The sequence below is a fragment of the Ovis aries genome, chromosome 5 (genome assembly GCF_016772045.2).
Source record: "Ovis aries strain OAR_USU_Benz2616 breed Rambouillet chromosome 5, ARS-UI_Ramb_v3.0, whole genome shotgun sequence".
Classification (NCBI taxonomy): domain Eukaryota; kingdom Metazoa; phylum Chordata; class Mammalia; order Artiodactyla; family Bovidae; genus Ovis; species Ovis aries.
This window is the reverse complement of record NC_056058.1, coordinates 105,595,549-105,619,935: the sequence shown is the minus strand read 5'-3', so window position 1 is coordinate 105,619,935 and position 24,387 is coordinate 105,595,549. Positions and strand designations below refer to the sequence as shown.

General features: G+C 41.1%; 1 protein-coding gene across 11 annotated transcripts in view; it reads right to left on the bottom strand.

Annotated features, from left to right (window-relative positions):
- FER (FER tyrosine kinase) overlaps positions 1-24,387 on the bottom strand; it is a 456,675-nt gene that overhangs the window by 151,032 nt on the left and 281,256 nt on the right. For all 11 annotated transcript variants that reach the window (XM_042251005.2, XM_060416072.1, XM_060416073.1 and 8 more), the window contains one exon: positions 1,556-1,612. In XM_042251005.2, coding sequence (XP_042106939.1) covers positions 1,556-1,612 — 57 coding nt within the window. The remainder of the gene's footprint in view (positions 1-1,555; positions 1,613-24,387) is intronic.

Here is a 24,387-nt window from a genome sequence, read left to right as displayed (position 1 = left end):
CATGTCTCTAAAGTTGAAGTGTTTGTTTTATTAAAATGATTAAATTTGTTAAAACTGGTATATGCTACTGCCTTGTCATTGAAAAGAATTATTTTTTCAAATAACCTTACCAAGTAAGGACCTAATGGATAAAATTCCTGATATGTTTCATGTATCACATATTAAACTAAACATAACAATAATTGAAATATCTCTCTTTAACTGAAAACATTTTTTTTTTTCCTTAGTACTGAAAAATCTACCCTTCTCAACACACTTTTTCAGTAACTGGTTTAATCTTATAACTTTATATTTAATTGTATTTTCATGGAAATTACTTCATTTTCTTTGTAATAATCTTTAGCTCAATCACTGATACTGAGTTACTTAAAGTAATGAAAAGTATAATATTTCCTTAAGAATTATGGTTACAATAGAGAAAATAAACATAATAGCTACTATAGCTTGAAATTCTTTAGAATTTACTTACTAAATAAGTATTAGCAATCAATAGAAGCTGTTTTCTAATAGCAATTTAATGCTTCTATTTGGAAAAATATTTTTAAAATAATAAGAATTCTGCAAAGTAGATTGTTTCAACAGTGATTCACTTCCTTAACACATAGCAAGGCTAAAAAATAGGGGAAATCTGTCAATTCATCCAGTTTACATTTGAATCAAGAAAAGTAATGGATAATCATTTATTTCTTTACTTGAAATGCTGAGCCTTAAATTCTAGTACTGATCACTCAGAAGTATATGAGTAACAGTTTTCCCTATCTGGATTTTACACTATTTTTTCCACTGTATTATGAACCCCAACTCAATTCAAACTTCACTAATTAAGCCATCGATGAAGACGTTAATGCTTGTCTATTGGAACTCAATTATAAATCAGCAATCAATGTCCAAATAACCCTTCTGATTATTAAATATGTGTCATTATTATTAGATATAATATATTTTCATACTGCCTATGAGTTGGAAGAAACTTCCAACCAGTCTGAAGGAAAGTGCCTTTTACCATATATAGCTACTTCCTGTGGCCACCAGCTGAGCTAGCCACAGAATGGGTGTATTGAGACAGGTGTCCTGTGCACATCCCTTTCAGATCGAAACAGCATGGCCCGTGTTGCCACGTACTGATTCTACACATGTCCTGAGATCCCTAAGAGCAGGGCTGCATTTTTCCTGAACTATCGTGTGTAACCAGACACAAATGGAGTAAGACTATTCGGTGTACACATTTTTATCACCCCACAGTTCCTCTCCAAATCTCAGCTCACTAGTTTTGGTTTTACTACAATGTAATAAAAATTATTGTGGCTTTTAATCCTTTCAGAGGAAAATTTATAGTATATTATTTTTTAAAAAGTCAAGGTAATCCTTAAACTTTTCAAAGACTTTCACACTTCTTTTTCCATGAACACCACAGTATTTGTAACAGATACGGCACTGTGCTCTTCTAGGCTCACGTGTGAATGTACCTTGCTGTGTGCAGGAGTATTAGAAAGACTGAAGAAACAAAGAACCACAGAGTTCACAATCACTATAAAGACTTCTGGTCATTCCATACCTTGCCCAGCAACTCTCCTAATGTGACATCTTCGTGATTGAGAATCCACTTCTTATCCTATGGCAAAGAGAAAGAACGGTTTTTTAGCTTAGGTGAGAAACGCAACTGCTGTAAGATGCACTTGAGGCCGTGGCCAACAGACCTAAGGGATATTTCATTCATACCATTCAATCAACAGCACACGAAGAAGCTGTAACCTCAAGAGGTTATAAAACAGATTTAAGAAGTGTTACTACAGAACAGAACTTTAAGATCTACATTATAGCAAACTTTTATCAGAGTCTTCAGACTTCAAAATGATGGTATCCCTGTAACTAGAACATAGCGTACACTTTCCTCCCACCATAAAGCTTAGGCTATGCTATTATTTGTCATTTCAGAATGTTGTATCATTAGTACATGAGGAAATTTCATTTTGCAATGTTAAATTTCCAATCCTCACTTCATCATACAGAATTATTTTTCTACCCACACCACATTCCTAAGATCTAATTTTTCCACAGCTGGTCATGAGTTATGGCTGCCTATTAGAGTGAATATAGTCCCACATCTTTCCGAAGTAATTTCCTATATCATAATAAAGCAACAAACATCAATTACAGTATCATCAAAGCACACAAGACCAACGATGCAAACACGTCAGAATGAAAGAACACGCCATCACCTGACCTCAAGAACTAATCACTACTTAGGGGATACTTTATCATCTAAGAAGTCTCAGCTATGACAGCACACAATGCTGTGATGGCAGAAAGACATATAAATTAAAAAAGGAAGAAATGAGGTAGGAGACAGACTGCAGAAAGGCGGGAAGGAAAAATGCGGTGAAGAAAGAAAAATTCTGGGGTGATACGTTTTATCCTTTATGTAAAAGAATTTGCATTAAAGCATAGTATTCCCTCATTACATAGACTGAAATATAACTGTGATCTATCGGACCAATTGCGACACATAGTCAAACATCTTGAAGTAAAAACTCACCCCAACCATGGCTTTAAAGTGTCCTGGACAGCCGTTGTTAAGTATTTTACCTTCTGAAACACTCTGTACCCAGCCACCACCCTCTGACAGGTCAACAAAAGGAGCAACCATGATTGCTTTGAAAGAACACTTTACATGTATGATCTGCAGGGGTTCCTAACAGGCGTCCTCAAGACGTGCCACGTTGGCATTTGGATTATTCTGAACTAAAGGCAATGGAGACCCTGCGGACTCAAAGGAAATTTTTACCTCCCTCTTAAGAATTGAAATATGGTGATTTGCCCACAGTAACAGTCACTACCAGAAATAACTTTTCATGACCTACCTGAATGACAGGGCAACCATCCAATTGCTAAACACCTGCTCTTCTTTTCTGAGAGTTACCCTCCTCGTCTCTGAAGCCTCCGGCTCCTATACACTCCTTAGCTCAGGATGGCATATATATCTTTTAGATTCCTAACTCTAAACTTCTCATGTCTATGTATATGTGCAAAATTAGATTTGATTTTTTTCTCCTGTTAATCTGTCTTGTGTCAATTTAAATGTTAGACTAGCCAGAGAATCTAGAAGGATACAGGGAAGTTTTCTGCCTCATGACAAGTCTTTCAACCCAAGTATAAAACTAGAACTATAAGGTCCTGGAAGAAAACACAGGAGAATATCTTCATGACCAAGTGTGTAAGCAAAGATTTCTTAGGAGACAAAAAGCACACACAAAAAAACCCTGGAATTCATCAAATTAAAAACATGTGTTTCCCCAAAATCTCATTTAAAAAAAATGAAAAGTCCAACTACTATCTGGAAGAACATTTTTGAAACACATATACATGACAAATCATTTCTATGTAACACAGAGAACGCATACCTCAAACACAAGACGACAAACAACTGAATTTTAAGAAATTAGGTAGAATACTTAACAAAAGAGGAGGGAGAAAGAGACAATAAGCACATCAAAAGGTGTTTAACATCATCAGTCAGTAACACACAAAAACAAACCACAGTAAGATGCCACTTCATACCATCAGGATGAAGCGCCTTCCATTCACAACAGGCAAGACACAGGAACCACCTACACGGCCGTGGGCAGGTGAATGGACAGAGGTGATGTGGTGTGTGTGCACACACACACTCACACACACACACTGAGACTCACAAACACACACTCAGACACACACACACACAGACACATACACACACACTCAGATACACATACACTCAGACTCCCACACACTCCCACACACATACATACTCACATACACACTCTCACACTCTTACACACACTCACACTCACTCACCCACACACATACCCACACTGACACACACACACTCACACACTCAGACACACACACACTCACAGACACACGGACACATACATACACTCTCACATACACTCAGACTCACACACACTCAGACACACACACACTCATACAGACTCACACACACTCAGACTCACACACACTCAGACTCAGACACACACTCAGACACACACACTCACATACACTCAGACTCACACTCCCACACACTCTCACACACTCACACTCACATACCCACACTCTCACACACACTCAGACTCACACACACTCAGATACACACACACTCAGACACACACACTCACACTCAGACGACACATACACACACTCAGACTCACACACAATCCCACACACATACATACACACACACTCACACACATGCTCACACTCACACACACACACACACCCACACCCACACTCAGACACACAGACACACACATACACTCTCACACTCAGATACACACTCAGACACACTCCCACACACTCTCACACACAGACTCTCACACACTCATACACTCAAGACTCACACACAGACTCACACACACACACACTCACAGACACACACACATACACTCAGACTCACACTCCCACACACTCACACACCCAGACACACACACACTCAGACTCACACACTCACACTCAGACTCACACACACACTCACACACACAGAGAGACACACACATTCACAGACACACACAAAGACACACACACTCACAGACACACACACAGACACACACTCTCACATACACTCAGACTCACACACACTCACAGACACACAGACACACACTCAGACACACACAGACACACACACTCACAGACACACACACACTCTCACATACACTCAGACACTCAGACTCACACTCCCACACACACACACACAGGCTCACTCACACACACAATACACTCTCACACACTCACACTCACACACACATACCCACACACCCACAGACACACACACACTCACACACACACACACTCAATGGGTTATCACTCAGCCATAAAAAAGAATGAAATAAAGCCATTTGCAGCAACATAGATAAGCCTAGAAATTATCATATGAAGTGAAGTAAGTCAAACAGAAAGACAAATATATGATATCACCTATATGTGGAGTCTTAAAAAATGATGTAAATGAACTCATTTACAAAACAGAAACAGACTCACAGATACAGAAAACAAACTCATGGTTACCAAAGAGGAAAAGAGGTAGGGAGGGGTAAATTAATTAGGAGCATGGAATCAGCAAATATAAATTATTATACATAAAATAGATAAATAAAAAGTCTTATTGAATATACACAGAATTAATTTGCTGTACACCAGAAACCAACACAACATTGTAAATTAACTATACATCTATCAGAAAAAAGAAATGCCTTGAAGAGCCTCTGTCTGGGAAAGGGTCCCTAAATCTGTAATTTAAATAATGGCTATGGTGGCTCAGATGGTAAACAGGAGAAAATGGCAGCCCACTCCAGTAATCCTGCCTGGAAAACCCCATGGACAGAAGAGCCTGGCAGGTACAGTCCATGGGGTCACAAAGAGTCGGACACGACTGAGAGACTTCACTTTCACTTTCACGGTGTTACCTGGGGTTAAAGATGAGCGATGCTACAGTCATCTTTAGGGCTGTAACAGCAGAAAGGGGATCTGGAACACTTATTATCGCCAGAATGGCTGTTATCTAGGGGTCACTCCTGGTTTGAAGTCATGAAAATAACCTTTCTACTGATGGGCAGAAAAGCACGTTAGCTGGGGAGAAGACTAACTGGATATCCAAAGCACTGCTATTGAGGAGGAGTCCGTAAAGAGTAAGATTGCTCTTAATCTGTTTTAGCTAAAAACGAAGATCAGAAGGAAGGAGCCTAGAGCCTCAGAATTTAGATTTGTGAGTCTGTCTGTAAGAGGGAGAGACAAAATACCCAAAGGGAATCCAGTGACAATTTGATAGCTGCAATTTAGCAGAAATATGGACAGAGGGGCAAACTCCAATCTGTCAACCTGGAAAAAGGCAGCAGCACTTGACACATCCCTGAAGAGGGCAACGATCCAACTCCTCCCTTACAAAGTAAATGAAATACTCCTGCTGGGGCTGCTGAACGGTCGAGAAAGGCAAGCAACTTGGGATACACGATGACACCAGAGCATCACTGAACACGCCGCCTCTGACCCGGGTGATGATGAATATGGTAACAAAGGAGGTTTTCTATAACTTTATCGCTGGGGAAAACAGAAAGTCAATAGGCAGAAACTCCTCAGAAGATAATTCCAACGTAAGGCAGGGAACAGAGACCCTGAGTCACATAGAGTTTGGAGAATGGAGAGTTGCTGAAGGAGACTGGATCCTTGACTTGCCCACTATCTTTCCTGACCTCTCTTCTCCCCTTAGCACACAGGAAAGAAAAGCCACACTCAGAAGGACTGCCAGAAACAGCTGCAGCTCACTCCTCAGCAACTGTCCCAGACCTGGTATGTTCTACAGAGATTACAGGACTTCCCTGGTGGCTGAAAGGCAAAGAATCCGCCTGCAATGCGGGGATGTGGGTCCGATCCCTGGGTTGGGACCATCTCCTGGAGAAAGGCATGGCACCCACTCCAGTCTTCTTTCTGGAAAAAGCTCATGGACAGAGGAGCCTAGTGGGCTACAGTCTATGGGATCATAAGGAGCCAGATGTGACTGAGCGCACATGGGGATTATACCCCATATTCTTATCTTTGTCTTTGCCCTGCTTTCTACAGAGGGGCAAGTAGATTTGTGCAACCACCTTGAATGCGGAGAAGAATCAAGAGGAATGGACGCGCTGCCTGTAAGAAACATGAGTAGCAGTGTCTCCCCTAGTTTTGCGGATTTACTAGCACTGCGTGAAAACGAAAGCTGCACCGAAGCGCAAGTCAATAGAAATAAAAGACATGAAACTATGAATCAAAACTGTAATGAACAGAGTTAACAGTTTTGTTTCATCTGCTTGCTAGTGACTTATCACCATTATATCTACAGACCTACATTCAAAACTAATGATTCAATTTCCCTGATGCAAAAGCTATGAAATACTTGATTTAGACTATTCAAATATTCTTGACATTAGGGTTTTATGCTTTAATTCATAAGTACTAACATTTCATTACTATGATGAAAGAAACTTATACTTTCTCCATTTATCAGTTACCTATGAAAATGAAAAAAAATTTTTTTTTGAAACGTCAAATTATTTGGTCTAAATTGGACAACTCATTTTGAAAAGGGAGAATGGAAGGAAACTCTAAGACCTGAATACATTTTCTAAACTATGAATTTCTGGGGAATTCCCTGGTGATCTAGTGGGTAGGACTCAGTGATTTCACTGTCAAGGTCCCAGCTTTTATCCCCTGTCAGAAACTAAGATCCCATAAGCCTTGTGGCACACCCCTGCCCCAAAAAAAGAATTTCTGGTTTTGTCAACTGATCAGAATATTCTTTAAAACTGCCTAAGAGCAGATTTAAAGCCAGCCCACACTACAGGCAAGGGGGCTTCCCAGGTGGCACTAGAGGTGAACAACCCACCTACCAACAAGAGACACAGGATCCCTGGGCCAGGAAGATCCCCTGGAGGAGAAAATGGCTACTCACTCCAGTGTTTCTGCCTGGAGAACCCCATGGACAGAAGAGCCTGGCGGGCTGCAGTCCACGGGGACACAGAGAGTCACACACAACTGAACAACTGGGCACACAGTCACACATAGAACAAGCAAAGGCAAGGAAGTATCGCCACTTGTCTGAAAACCAAACTTTCATAAAGAAAAGCTAGAGACGCATTTTTAACATGTTCCCAGACACACTTGCTTGCTGAATCTCAGAAGAACCTCCATTAGATTGAATGTATCATCTCCACTTCACATTGAAAACCGAAGCCTTGAGAAGATAAGAGTCTGACTGTGATCACACAGGTACTAAGTTTGAGAGTTAAGAGCTTCAGTCTTCTGTCTTTTGGCCTACTGTTCCAACATATTCTGTTTTGATTTCACTGGTCTCTTCAGTGTGGTAAAGAATATTACATTAAAATAAAGCTCAGTAGTATAATACTTTTCTGACTCTAAATAATACATATATCATATCATGTAATTAAAAAGAAGAGTCAAATTAAGAACATACTATCTATAACATAAGTGCCATTAATTTTTAAAATCTTAAATATTTATCTACAGTATATGATAAATGAATGTTATATTATCAAAGAGCCAATTCATGCCACATTGTGGAACTCCCCTAGAGGCAAAAATTTTCAGAAAAGTCTCACTGAGACCTTTAACTGTTATATTTACTATAATCAATTCCAAAAAGTTTTTCATTTGAATTACAGAACAGGAAGGTCAATGAAGCAGTTCTGACAACTGAATCACTGAGGCAACTCAGCTAAGAGCTACGAGAACCCTCCCTGGAGCACACCTTGCGTAGAGCTTGCACACCTCCTCTGTGGCAATGAGATTGATTCCAGCTCGCTCACCTCCCAGAATTTCAACCTAATTTCTAGCTGAACTATAAGCTGTTGTCCAAGTGCCCAATTAGAAGTCTACACTGAGAGTGTAGCTCATCATTTATTTTCATGAGTAATCTTCGGTACAGTTTTAAAAGATGATTGTCGTAGCAACATTTCTCAGTCAAAGTTTTAGGATGTGTCAAGATTATTTGTATTCTGTTCCCTTAAATCTTGTGGTCCCCAAAATTGTGTTAGTAAATAATGCCAAGTTTCAATTTACGACTATTTCTTAATGATAAAAAAAATAAACCATGGGTAAACTTCATGAACGCAGCTTATCATAATAAAGAGCTTTAGGACTATTAATAATAAGCATGCATTGCCTAATTATTACTCTAATGATATATCAGTGCTTTAGTGGCACATTAAAAAAAAATCAGTAAATCACTACATTACAAGTAGATACAAGACTAGAATGTAAGAAATGAACGTGTAGAATAATTTTTTCTATCGGTTGCTTATCTTTTAATTATTAGAGTTATTTTCATTTTTGTAGTGTCAAATATTTATATCGAAATTCCTCTCTGACACAGGAGAGCAAACATGCTCCTAAACCATACCGGTAAATGAGTCTAGCACTGGACTTTTTATTGGAATATAGTTGATTTACAATACTGTGTTAGCTGCAGGTAACTGCTATAGCACAGTGCAGATTATACAGAAAAACACTGGGTATAATCCCTTATTCTATACAGTAAATCCTTGCTGCTCATCTGTTTTATGTATGGTAGTTTGTACCTGCTAATCCACCCCACTAACCTGGCTCCACACTTTGGTGATGTAAACTCTGTCTGTCTGGGAGTCGGTTTCTGTTTTGTGTTTACGTTCATTTGTGTACTTTTTCTAGGTTTCACATATAAGTGATACCATGTGGTATTCATCTTTCTCTGAGTTGTTTCACTAAGCATAATATTCTGTGTTCACCAACACTGCAGCAAAAGATAATTCCGTCTTTTTATGACTAATATCCTGTTGTGCACATACACCACTTCTTATGCCAGTCATCTGTTGATGGGCACCTGGACTGTTTTCACGTCCTGGCTCCTGTAAACAGTGCTGTTATGAACACTGAGGTGCATGTACGTTTTTTGAACCAGAGTTTTTGTTTTTTCAGGATATATGCTCAGGAGTAGAACATCTGGGTCACATGGCAACACTTAAGTTTTTTAAGGCCCTTCACACTGTTGTCCATAATGGCAGCACCAATTTACATTCCAACCAATGATGAACAAGATTTCCCTGTTTTCCACATCACCTCCAACATTTCTTGTTTGTAGACTTTTTGACAACAGCCATTCTAACTGGGGTGAGATGCCACCTCATTGCTGTTTTGACTTGCATTTTGCTAATAACTAGAGAAGTCAAGTCGGAGAAGGCAATGGCACCCCACTCCAGTACTCTTGCCTGAAAATCCCATGGACAGAGGAGCCTGGTAGGCTGTAGTCCATGGAGTCGCGAAGAGTCGGACATGACTGAGCAACTTCACTTTCACTTTTCACTTTCCTGCATTGGAGAAGGAAATGGCAAACCACTCCAATGTTCTTGCCTGGAGAATCCCAGGGACGAGGGAGCCTGGTGGGCTGCCGTCTATGGGGTCGCACAGAGTTGGACACAACTGAAGTGACTTAGCAGCAGCAGCAGCAGCAGCAGAGAAGTCAAGTATGTTTTCATGTGCCCGTGTCTTCACTGGAAAAAAGTCTATTTAGCTTTTCTGCCCATTTTCTAATTGGCCTGCTTGCATTTTTGATAGTGAGTTTATCAGTGGTCTATATTTTAGATATTTACCCTCTGTGGGTGGAATCATGTACAAATAATGTCTCCCATTCCATAGGCTATCTTTTGGATTTGTTAATGATTTCTTTTGTTGAGCAAAAGCTTTTAAGTTTCATGAGGGTCCATTTATTTGGTTTTGCTTTTCTTTCTTTTGCCTTGACAGAATGAACTAAATATTCCTACAATTTGTGTCAAAGAGTATTTGGTCCATGTTCTCATCTAGTTCTGTGGTGCCATGTCTTACCTTCAGGTCTTTACTTTTTTTGTGACCATTTTGAGTGAATGGTCTGATTTCATTGTTTTATACATAACTGTCCAGCCTTCCCAGCACTACATACTGAGATTTTAATATTTCACGAGCTCCCCAGTTTTCATACCCTTGAACAGAAGGCAACCAAGAGAAACAGTCCTGCAGCGCATGTCAAGGCTCGTGTGAGTGAGGTTCGCACGAGACAGCACTGAGCTGGCAGCACCGTGTCACCCGTGTGCCCTGGTCTTCCCAGAGGCTCACCACCCTAAAGGACGCCTCTCCTCCGGAACTTCCTGCCCTCCTATCCGCGCCAAATCCCATCTTTAGCAGAGTACAGAGCTGCTACTCCTTCTGTCCGTACGTCTCCCCCACGTGTACACTTGTTCGCAAAGTCTAAACCACTCACTGAATGTAAAAACATATTTGTTTACATTTCGAAAGGTAACACCAGTCATACCTACTTTATTAAAGACAAAAAAGAAACGGGCAATTCTAAGTTAACAGCTAAGCTAAACAACTAGATGATGGAGGTAAGCTAGACAAATATTCAATACAGTTAACAGGTTATTAACATTGGGGTTTTATCTTAATATTTAGTTATTACATTAATGTAACATTCAGTATCTTTTTAGTCACCTCATTTTGGACCTTTCTGTAATACAGTACATACCTGTGCTTCCACGGTCTCCACTAGGAGACTTACGACACGAGGAGACCTTTCACTAGGAGATTTATGACATAGTGTGCATCTGGAATTCACCCTAAGAGAGGAGGTGTCTCATCACTTGGGAGAAGAGAATATTCCAGTGGGCTCTGGCAGTAATACCCGTAGTCTTCATATTCTTTAAGATTAGTACAATCAGCATATAATGACTTATCTCCCCAAAAGCCATTGGAATGCACCTAATACTTCTGAATTTCCAAACAGATAATTTAACTCTAAGGCTTCCCTGGTGGCTAAGACAGTAAAGCGTCTGCCTGCAGTGCGGGAGATCTGGGTTCGATCCCTGGGTTGGGAAGATCCCCTGGAGAAGGAAATGGCAACCCACTCCAGTACTGTTGCCTGGAAAATTCCACGGATGGAGGAGCCTGGTGGGCTACAGTCCATCGGGTCGCAAAGAGTCGGACACGACTGAGTGACCTCACTTTTTACTTTAAGTCTTATCAAAGAGACGTAAGAATTACAGTGACAAACACTGCTAGAAAACACTACCGACACCTAAAAAAAATCTTCCAAGAATAATTTTCAACACTGAATTGTTTAAATACTTAGGACACTTAAAGTTGCCTTAAATAGAAATTTGAAAAATTAAATATTCTAATGTCATATTCTTAGGAATGATGTATCTTGAGGCCAAATTTCTTATCTGTGAATGGGATCAATCCTTGTAAATCACATACTTCTAGGGAAAATGGTAATTCTGTAAGAAAATGTGAATAATTCATACGTAAAATCAGTTGTAAGAAATGAATTTAACGAACCAGGCCTACTGTCCGTGTTTTACACAATATTTCAAAGCAAATATAAGAATAAACTTTAAGTAAAGCAGCAGAGATTAAAAGGTCCATTAGGAGTTAACCCAATTCTAGCACCATATTCTAAAAGCACAATACCATGACCATTCTATTTGGTAACTCAAACCTTAGTTCTTATTTCTCAGAAAACCTTTGGCTTTCAGAAATAAATTAGTAAATACAGACAAAAGTAGAAGCAGATGCTGAAACATAAAATAGCAATATTGATTAAAACACTTCACAGAGTGAATTAAAGGTAAATTTTTTCTCTGAAACAAGGTTGAAATTCATAGCTAAGCCATCTGGCAATTTCTAAATTTATTCCTTATATTAGAGTGAATCTTTATATGTCAATCTTTCTCACAATGCAACATTTCACAATAAATACCAGAGAAAGTACTTAAATCACAGAAATTTGTATAAAAGAAACATGGAAGTTTATTCAATAAATTCATTATAGACTATAACTTCTAACTTCATCCATTCTAGTCCCAGAATTGCAAAAAAATAGTCTTGAGATTCTTTTTTTTTTGCTTTCCTTTCCTTTTCTGAAAGGAATGCAAATAAATGAGGCACAGAAGAGTGAAAAGTAGGGCACCCCCGCCACTGCCATGGGAAAACAACTACACAAGGCAGTCAGACTCTTTTGGAAGAAAGCAGGACTTCTAGACTGGGCAGTCAAAAGGTCTGGTCTATTTCATATAATACACAAGAATGGAGTCTATACTGTCAAAGACACTAGTAGGAAAGATTTTTCCAGGACTCACTTTGAGACACAATATAATACACAAGAAGATACAGAACAGTCTGGAATACACCAGGCTATGACAGGTTACTAAAACAGAGCCAAAACAGTGAAACAGCATGTTGGGGAAACAATGGAAGCTGAGATACAACTCAGCCTGGCTCTGAATCCATCTTAATTTCATATTTATGCACACACACACATAACCAAACACTGAGGTGCACTAGAAATTCAAAGATATGTGAATTCAAAGGTAAGTTGAACTCAGTTCCTGTTCTCAAAGGCTTTAATATAAGCATATGGAGAATAAAGACTCAGAAGCATGAACAGTCTAGAGCTAGAACACTGAGATACATGTGGTCCATGTAAACATGCATAAAAAGCCTTCACAGAAGAGGTAGAAAGGTTTCTCAGATTTCTCAGAGTAACTTTTCCTTAACCTTCTACAAGCCACTAAACTATGAAAACCATAAAGTTCCTGCTCTCGGTGTTCAGAAGTTGCTTACAGTGCTTGCTACTCCCTACGATCCTTAAAAAGATAAAGGTTAAATGGAAGCTATTTTGGGTGGAAAAAAAAAAAAAAGCACAAGAGGTATGCGTACCTTTGCAGGAGTGAAACACAGGGGTTGGTCAGGGATCCCGAAGTTTCTTTATCTGTAGCTGATGACTGTCATCATTCCACTGATACTAACTTTCTTCTCCTAGAAACTAGATGGTCTGTTTTTCTAATTCCATTCCCCCCAAAATTTCTCCTAGTAGACCAGGCAGTAAGTCTCTGATATAAGCCATAAAAGTCATCACTTCTATGGAACTCAATGTTACAACTACACTGGAGGGGAAAAGATGAAACGCTAGGGAGATACAGAGTTCTGGAATTTCGAGACAGACTCAGAACATAAGGGTATATTCTATTAGACCCTTATGACAAGGTGGTTACAACCCAAACATTAAATACATGACCAATAAATTTAAGAATCCAAATGTCATTGCAAGCACTGCTTCTCTAGGAAAGTTCATCTCCAAAGAGTAAAGTTTTAGAGTATACTCTGTTCAAAATGTTAAAGTGTCACATGAGTAACAGATGTTAAAAGTCAGAAAAAGTAATTAATATTGTATTTGAGAACTTAGGGAAAAAATTTATGAAAGAAGTAAAAAGAAAAGTCTTGAACAGCGCTATAATTCCGATGCACCAAAAGGAGAAAATAGCTTCAGTAAATACACAGGAAAAAGTACAGATTGTCTAAAAAGAGTGAATACACCAATCTCGTGTTGTTTAGTCACTAAGTCGTGTCCAACCCTTTTAAGACCCCCTGGACTATAGCCCACCAGGCTCCTCCGTCCATGGGATCTTCCAGGAAAGAGCACTGGAATGGGTTGCCATTTCCTTCTCCAGGGAATCTTCCTAACCCGTGTCTCCTGCATTGGCAGGCTGATTCTTTACCACTGAGCCACCAAGAAAGCCCTCAAACCAATACTGTAGACCCCTAAGTTTTTAAAGGCAGTAGAGTTAAGTATGGTAAATGGATGGGGAAACAGTGGAAACAGTGAGAGACTTTATTTCTTTAGGCTCCAAAATCACTGCAGATGGTGACTGCAGCCATGAAATTAAAAGATGCTTACTCCTTGGAAGGAAAGTTATGACCAGTCTAGACAGCATATTACAAAGCAGAGACATTACTTTGCCAACAAAGGTCCATCTAGTCAAGGTTATGGTTTTTCCAGTGGTCATGTATGGATGTGAGAGTTGGACCATAAAGAAAGCTGAGCACCGAAGAATTGATGCTTTTGAACTGTGGTGTTGGAGAAGATTCTTGAGAGTCCCTTGGACTGCAAGGAGATCCAACCAGTCCATTCTAAAGGAGATCGGTCCTGGGTGTTCATTGGAAGGACTGATGTTGAAGCTGAAACTCTAGTACTTTGGCCACTTGATGTAAAGAGCTGACTCATTGGAAAAGACCCTGATGCTGGGAAAGATTGAAAGCAGGAGGAGAAGGGGACGACAGAGGATGAGATGGTTGGATGGCATCACCAACTCAATGGACATGGGTTTGGATGATGGACTCCGGGAGTTGGTGATGGACAGGGAGGCCTGGCGTGCTGTAGTTCATGGGGTCGCAAAGAGCTGGACAGGACTAAGCGACTGAACTGAACGGGTAGAAAAACGAGAGATATACTTTCTGACCATAACATGGAGAGCTTGAAGTACTAAGCAATCTAGTATTCACTGGATCTTATACCCAACTGTCTCTAAACTTTCATCACACATTTTTTTTAATGTGATGCAGTCCCTGGGCAAACGGTATAAATACAGTTGCTCCTGCTTTTCATTAAGCACAACTGTAAACCAGGAAATGACGAAGAGACAATGAAAGAACTCTGAATGGAGGTAAGAGGAAGGTGAGCCATGTGGGACCCCAGGGATGGGGACAAGGTCGCAGCAGGATGTCCCCCAAATGACAAAGGAGGCTTAACTCTCAAGAGTGGCAACAGAAGATAGCCCAGGGGGGCCCATTCCCATCCAGGATCACATGTCTGTCCTGCCAGCATCAGGTAAACCTAGCACCACCTGCAAGGGGCTGTGGGGAGCTTGGCAGACACGAGCAGTCAGGGCCAACCCGCTCTTTCCCACCAGGGCTGAGACTCCCCGCCCTGCCAAGAAGTATGGGGGAGGCTCGGAAAGCAAGGGCAGGAGGGCCCCCAGAACAACAGCGGCCAAGACTGGGAAGCCCTTGGTCTCAGAGCCGATATTCTCTCCCAGACCAAGAATTACCAAAGGAGATAGGCTGCTGGTGAGGGGAATGCTGCCAGAGAGAAGCAGACTCGCCTGGGAAGCCTCTGTCCCCGCAGAGCTAAGACTCCCATCTCCTTCCCAGACAGGGGCAGCTGGCGCTGGAAGGGAACTGACAGAGCCCAACCACAGGCAGCCAGCCCGCGAAGGGCTCTCTGTTCTTACGGGCAGCGGAGTTCAGCCAAATAAGCACCAGGCGGCCGACACGCCCGACACTGTGGCCCACCACAGGGAGAGGAGCAGGTGGAAACCAGGTAAACCTGCAAAGCAGAGTCACACCACAACGGCTCCAAGAAGTGAACAGTCGCTTAACCCACAGCCTGCAAAAGCAAGCCAGGTCTTACACACCAAACCTAAACCAGGTGACCGCCTGCAAAAACAGAAGATTTAAATAGGACCCAGAGTCTCCCAACAAAATAAAGTGTTCAGAGTACAACACAGAATCATCCATCAAACCCACAGCCAAGGAAATCACAACCTGAATGAGAAAAGACAGTCAACTGACACCAAAACTGGGACAGATCAGACGTCGGGATCATCTCGCAAGAATTTCAAAGCAGCTACAAGAATGCTTCAACAATCAAACTCTCTCGAAATAAAAACAGATTAACTCAGCAATGGGAACAGGAGTTATAAACCAGAAAAGTGAAGATCATAATACTAAAAAAATTCAGTAACAAAAATAAATTGACAGAATGAGCAATTCAGTAAAATGAAGATGACAGAAGACAGAATCTCTGGACTTGGCCACAGACCAACAGAATTTACTCACTTTAAACAAAGAAAAAAGTTTTTAAAAAGGAACAGAGCCTTGGAGACACACGGGACAATAGAAAAGGCCCAACCTTTGTAGCAGAGTCTCAGAAGGAGGGGAGAGACAGAGTGTGTGTCATGCTCCAGAAGTACTGAGACAAATAACGGTTGAAAATTTTCCAAATTTGCTCAAAGACACAGATCTACAAATTCAAGAAGCTGAAACAAATTTACATAGGATAAACCCAAAGAAATCAGTTCAACTGAGACATAAAATTACACTGCTGAAAATTAAAGACAAAGAAAAAGTCTGGATTCAAAGGCAGATTTCTCCCTCCAAAGCTATGGAGTTCAGAAGGAGGTAGCACAGGTTTTAAAATGTTGAAAGAAAAGAACTGTCCATTGCCACTACAGGAGACAAAACTATCTTTTAAGAATAAAGAAAAAAAGACATTCTTGGATGAAGGAAAACTAAAAGGATGTGATCAAGAATAAATATAAACAGTTATAATATTTTCTCTCTACTCCTCAATGAATTGTTTTGTGTACCCCAGATACTACAGACAGCAGAATGTTAGGATAGGCGAGACATAGGAAAAGTAACTCATGGGACAATTCCCCTTCAACTTTCACTTAGCTCCGTGCGAGTAAAGAGTTAACCTCTTTAAGCATGTCAGTTTCACTCGGCTCCTGCTTATCTAGATAGCACACTCTTAGTTAACGCTGTTCAGATGTCACCAAGTAATGTTAGTTTATATGCCTGAAACGGCAGGTGAAGCCAAACACGCTGTTGGCTTGTTTAAAATAAACCTGGAGTCGTTCTGTGCATCTGGTGTGGCTTGAGGTCCTCACCATGGCTGGTCATGGAGCAGGTATGTGGTCCACTCCCTTGGAGAATTCTGGACTCCGAGACTCAGAGTATATCTCTGAGTATACTGAGAATATCTCCGAGTATGTCTCTTCCTGAGTATATCTCTGCAGTTTGTAGGTGGAAAGACATGCCCATAAATACAGCAAGAAATCCTGAGCTTGACCTCTCCTTTGCCATTCCTGCTGTCTCACTTGTACACTCTGCTACAATAAATCTTGGCCTTGAATATAACTCCCTATTAAGTCATGTAAGACTTTCCAGTGAAAGCCTGAACTAGTGGGTGGTAGCCAAGCTATCAAGACACTCTGGGGGCTTGCAGGTTCTGAGAGCTAGATTCCTTAGGCAGCAAGTGGCAGAAACACTGTTTGAACCCGAAATTTCTGACTCTGCAGGCTATGTCCTTTCTAACAAACCATGCTGCCACCCAAGATAGAGTAATACATTGAAAGCAATGCATAGATTCTTTAAACTTCAGAGACTGACTCTCATGCAATATAAGCCACTCAGTCGTGTTTGACTCTTTGTGACCGCATGAACTAACTAGTCCATGGAATTCTCCAGGCCAGAGTATTGGAATGGGTAGCTGTTCCCTTCTCCACGGCATCTTCCCAACCCAGGGATCGAACCCAGCTCTCCCTGAAGGCAGATTTTTTACCAGCTGAGCTACCAGGGAAGCCCACCATGCAAGTATCAGTTTTAATTAACTGAAACACAATGGGTTCTACTTCAAATTCTAGTTCTAAAAGATTTTTGACTTATGTTTCATATACTTGTTTCCAGCAAACAATGCCTATGTAACCCAATCATAGATTGCTCTTCATTCACTGAACTGACTACATCATATCTAATTTAAAGCCTTACATTTTGCACATTCACAGTCTGGGGATCAAAAAATAAAGCCACAATAAAAATTTTAAGTTGCAATTAAGTAAAACAATACCACATAGCTGACAAAATTATGAATCGATTTTATAAAATTTTTATATAACCTATAATAATGACTTCAGTCTTCAGACCACTTATTCCAACAAGATGAGATATGACAAAGTTCCATTTTCTCATAGTAACTCTATCAATTTTTCCATAATGTTTAAAGAAATAAAAATCAAGAAAAAATTAAGTCATACCAATAATATTTTCCACTTTCAGGAAAACACTAGGCTTTTGTAATCCTTCATCTTTGCACATGAATAGGTATAATAGAAGGCATAAGCTATAAAAATAGCTGCAAATAAGAAACGATGACAGCTTGAAAATGTTAAAACCCGAATTGGAGACAATTACTGCGGCTTCACAAAGTAGCTATTTTAAATGACCTGAGCAAGGTAGTGAATAAGCAACTTCCCCTTTGCTCTCCTGTGGAGGACCACCAGCCGCTGCCTGCCTGGGCCGCGGGGGCCTAATCGGGCTTCCTGGTGGCCTGCCACAGGCTGCAGATGGTGTTACTTGCTATGCCAATTAATCCCCGCCAAACTGCTCTGTGATGGCTATACATCTCTTCCTACGGTTATCATTTTAAAGAGCTTTACAGGGATACAGGGACCTATTTGAAATTAGATTAAGCAGATAACTCAGTGATTAAGAGCACACTTTAAATGAATAGTCAGTTCTCTAGGACTAAAACCCACCTAAAATACAACCAGGGACACTACAAACAATCTTAGCTATTACCATATCTTTTCCATATTCAAAATTCAATAAAAGGAGTTCTTTCATAAGGGTGGAGAAGAGATAAAAATTTTAAAGCTATATTTTCACTTTTCTTTTTTTTTTTAAGTAATGACTTCTACCTTAACCAATTACAGGACAACTCACTAATACAGTAATACAACCTATTCCCAAGCAAGAGCCAAGTATTACAGGTCCAACTTAAGAAGTTAGTTACCCAAAACAGTGAAAACATAAACTTTATCCATCCATGGTCAAGTGGATGGAAGTAATCATCCAGGATAATGGATTTTTTAAAGGCAAAAAACACAGACTTTAAAAAGAAAACTAACTACAATTTAGATTCACAATTTACAACTGAACACCTAAAGCAGATAAATTTCTGAACATATTGACAACATGACACTTCGGAGCTTTTAAGCTGAAGCCACAAGCCCAACTATAATCTTTAGGAGGAATAATTAACAGAATGCCACAACACAGAGCATCAAGTGGCTGTCAGGGTCTGTGAGTTTTCTGCTGTTCACACTGAGAAGTAACTGTTCTCTCTACTCTTCTCTTCGACACAGCTTTTCAGTCCGTCTGCTTCATTACCTGCTCAGCCTGCTTAGCACATTTGTTCCACTCAAAGTCACAGCCACAGTGTATTTTTAGAGTCCAAGGATTACTCAGAATTTGATCAGCTTTGTCATTAAAGTTATCAGGGTTGCTTTAGAATAAAAATCCTCTTTGACAAGTATGCAAAGAAGTCTGCCACTATGGACTCTGCTTGAATAGCTTTTCATAATTGAATACCTGTTTAAATACTCTACAAATTAATGCTAAATAATTCAAAAGTTCTTTGCTCCCAAATGGTTCTTATTTGGGAAAGACTTTTATTTATCACCTTAGCAAATATTTCATTATTGTATCGGCAGGTTTCATAGAATACTTTCTCTATGTGTATGGTATACTTCTGTCTTTCAAAGGGAAACTTAATTCTTATTTTTAATTAATGTTTACTCAAATCCCCTACTTATAAACTTCTGTTCCTATTAGTATACTATTAATTGAAAAAAAGGCTGTATAACCTTCTGTAGACATTAATATCTTCCAATTCATTTTTCATCTGAACCTTAGAACACCTCATTTTTCTTGATGAAAACTCTCACAGCCAAAGTCACCCTCAAAAGGGGTACATGCAGCTGGAACAAGTAAAGAAACATGCTGATACAGACCCTTCCCACGCTCTGGAAACGAAATGACCAAAACCAGGCAGCTAGAACAATATGCAGGCTCAACGTGGCCTATCAAATTCCTGCAAGACATACCTTATTCTTCACCCATTAATACCATCATTATGTCATGGATAATTATCCCTTATGCTGATGAAACTGAGTTTAGCAAACGCTGTGAAAGGGACAGGGGTTCATTAAAACGACAGCAGAGTACAGATTCTGCTCTTGGAGCTTGTTATCCAGTCAGAACGGGAGCAACAGACTGTGTGGTACCTTTATCCCTAGAGAGCAAAACAGAAAACATCTAGTTTTTTTGGTCTAAGCCCCTACCCGTGCTCCTCCCTACCCCATACCCTGGCCACTGAGCTGAGTCCCTCTCAGGAGGGTTTGGTTCTCTCCCCAGTGCTCCCTGAGCAGGAGGAGGCGTGTCTAAGAGGAATGGGTCAGAGCCTGCCCTCTGGGCCTCATGTCCAGTCTGCGTGGAGGACAGCAGCCTCACAGGCAAGAGACACACAAGGGGTGCCTCTCGCCCTCCTCCAGGGCGATGGGGACGGGGTTCAGTGGAGTGACTTCTGATCCAGATACTGGTCAAGGGAGGCTGAGTGGGGCTGAGGACAGTTCCTTGGGATTGATCAGAACCATCCTCAACGGGTCCAGAGGCTCCAGAAACGTGGCGATCTAAGTCACTGCAGCCCGGGCCCCCGTGCTCTGCGGCGGTAGAGCCAGGAGGTGGTGGAGCCAAACTGCATGGGCTTTACCCAGGGCTGTGCGGTACTACGCCAGCGACCTCCCCTCTCAGAGCCCCATCTCCTACCTCACAGTGAAGGCAAGAACAGCAGCTACGGTACAGAGTGGCTCCCAATACTAAATGTGAGTTTGAAAGAGCTCAGTACAGTGCTTGACACACAGGAAGCATTTACCGAACACTAAGCATATTTAAAAGCAGAGACATTACTTTGCCAACTAAGGTCCGTCTAGTCAAGGCTATGGTTTTTCCTGTGGTCATGTATGGATGTGAGAGTTGGACTGTGAAGAAGGCTGAGCACCGAAGAATTGATGCTTTTGAACTGTGGTGTTGGAGAAGACTCTGGAGAGTCCCTTGGACTGCAAGGAGATCCAACCAGTCCATTCTGAAGGAGATCAGCCCTGGGTGTTCTTTGGAAGGAATGATGCTAAAGCTGAAGCTCCAGTACTTTGGCCACCTCATGCGAAAAGCTGACTCACTGGAAAAGACTCTGATGCTGGGAGGGATTGGGGACAGGAGGAGAAGGGGACGACCAAGGATGAGATGGCTGGATGGCATCACTGACTCGATGGACGTGAGTCTGAGTGATCTCTGGGAGCTGGTGATGGACAGGGAGGCCTGGAGTGCTGTGATTCATGGGGTTGCAAAGAGTCGGATATGACTGAGTGACTGAACTGAACTGAAGCATTCTCCTTGCTCAGAATCCCTCAAACATCTGGGAAAAGGGCAGTCCATCATCTCTCACACTCATCTATCTCCAGCACCTCGACTCCCCTTTAAGCAAACCATGATCCTGTTCAGACCTTCCTTCCCGCAACAAGCATTTATCAAGTATCTGTTGAGTGACCATTACTGTGCTGGGTGTTGGCTAAAGACGGTGACAGAAGCCAGCCCCTCTTCTTGAGAGCAGGAAGAAGTGAAAACACGTTTGCAAATTACAAAGTAAATTAAAAAGCACCAACATTACTGAGATAATGAGTAAAGCAGAGCTAGCTCTTTAAACAGACTGGCATTAAAGCCGAGTCTGAGACCAGGCAGAGATAAGGAAACGATATTCCAGACAGAAGGCCCAGCTGGAACAAAGGCTCTAAGTCATGGGGAGAGCATGGTATGTCCAAGAAACAGTCCATGTTGACCCTTTGGGTTCTCCACATATATAATAGTGGACATACAATTATATACTTGACATCTGTATCTGAACGTGTGATCCTATCTCAAACTAACCATGTTCGTAGCAGAACTCTACTCTTCTCTCCAAAAACTGTGTTCTCACAGTGTTCCCCATTTCAGTGTTGACGAGCTAACCAGTTCCTCAAACCAAAAATCTTAAAGAGTTGTTTTGGAGTCTTTTCTCTGCCTCGTCTCCCATAGACGAGGACATGTTGTGTCTACTTCCAAAAGATAACACATCTACATTCTGTCCATCTTGAGTCCCACTTCTGAAGACCAAGTAAACATCATTTCTCCCCGGGAGCACTATAAGAGTCCTTTAGTCTAATTTCATGCTTCCATCCTTACCTCATAAATATTCTGAATGCAGGAGACAGTTGCAAATAATCTTTTAAAAAATGTAATTAAGAACTGCCTTCCCTTTTATTAAAAATCTCCAATAATGTTGCACTGGTCTTAGAATGAAACAGACTCTCTGCCACAGCGCAGCCCGATAAGATCTGGGTCCCGCAGCTCTGTACACTGATCTTATCACTCCCCCTTTTGAGGGCTTTCTTATATTCTTTACATAGACTACATCTCTGGTTATTGTTGATTTTGAACTATGTACATTTGTACTGCGAAGTCACTCTACCTAGAACTTACTCATCTCTGTAACTTTAACCATACTTAATGCATTTCATGTTCCAGGTCTTTGAGTCAAACTATCTTTTCAAAGAAACTTTATCTGACCATCCAATCTAAAATGGACTTCAAATGACAGTATACTATTTCTAGATTATGTCACTGACATTTTGAGGACCCAGTATCACTTATCCAAACATGTAAAAGTTATTTATTCTATTAACAGACTGTTACACAAAACACGTTCTATTATATTCCTCTGACAAATGTGCCTCCCCCAATACATGGAATTCGGTAAAAAGACGTCCGTCAAAAAGGCTTCCTTTAAGAAGAAAACATTCGATGCTGTAAGAAGTTTGATCCCAGTCTTATTCGCTCTCTGAGTCTGCTGCTTCTCGTCCCCCTCGTGATCCCACGGCACTTCTCAAGCAGCCTGGCATGTACACACCTGTGGATGCCCCCTGTTCAGCATCCAAGCCACACCTGTGTGTGCCATCAACCGGCACCTGTCGGTCACTCTTCAGACGGTCTATCCTTGAGAGCGGGGGCCTGGATGGGCCATGGAGGCTGGTTCAGGGGCAGGAGGGTTGGGTATCAGGGCCCTCGAGGCCCTGAAAGGGAATCGACCAACTCTGTATGGTCCCACAGTCCACATTCTGGGGACTACGAGTGCCTCAACTGCAGGCAGAGCACACCCGGCGGAGTGCCAACGCAGAGCCCCAGGAGGAGCTGTGTAAAGTCTTTCTGGGTCTAAGGACCTCACCAGTTCACCTGTTTCCTTTTTAGCAACATTAAACTACAATTCTTCTAACTCATCTGTTCACTTTTATGTAAGTGTGTGTACGTGCACGCTAAGTCATTTCAGTCATGTCCAACTCTGCGACCCCATGGACTGCGGCCCACCAGGCTCCTCTGTTGGAGAGATTCTCCAGCAGGAAGACGAGCGGGCTGCCACGACCTTCTCCAGGGGATCTTTCCAACTCAGAGAAAGTGCTCACGACGTCTCTTGTGTCTCCTGCACTGGCACACAGGTTCTTCACCTCTGGCACCACCTTGGGAAGCCTACTTTTCTGTATCTCCTCCCTCTAAAAGGTAAGCTGCCTGCTTATCGGAGCTTTGTCTGGCTTGTAATGTCTGACACATACATCACTGCTATTTCATAACTATTTGCTGGATTATAGTTCTTACAACGATAACAGGAAAATACAACAACTTTTAGAAAAAATGTTTCAAAAGGTCATGTTTGCAAATAAATACTGAACAAATCTGGACTTCCCTGGTGGCTCAGGGGTAAAGAATCTGCCTGCCAATTCAAGAAACGTGGGTTTGATCCCTGGGCTGGGAAGAAGCAAATGGTAACCCACTCCAGGATTCTTGCTGGGAATCGCATGGACAGAGGAGCCTGTGGGCTACAGTTCATGGGGTTGCAAAGAGTCACACACAAGTTAGTGACTAAACCATAACCACAACTTTTACCAAATCTAAGGAAAGTAAGCACTGCACTTCAACTAGTCTTATCTGTGTGAGATTTACAGTTTAGTAAAAGCTATCTATTACTGTTTTATAAGATGGCATATATGTTATCCTAAAGCCTTAGGAATTTTATAAAAAATTGAGATAAATACTGAGAAATCTCTCATAAACTAAAGACTAATGGAAAGGGGGACGACAGAGGATGAGATGGTTGGATGGCATCACTAATTCAATGAACATAAGTTTGAGCAGACTCTGGGAGATAATGAAGGACAGGGAAGCCTGGCATATTGCAGTTCATGGGGTCACAAAGCATGGAACACGACTTAGTAACTGAACAACAACAACAGGTAGGGAGAAACTGGCCAATAAAAAAGTTTACTTTAAGAAAATATTCTAATATATTTTACACTCAGCATATGCAGAATACCG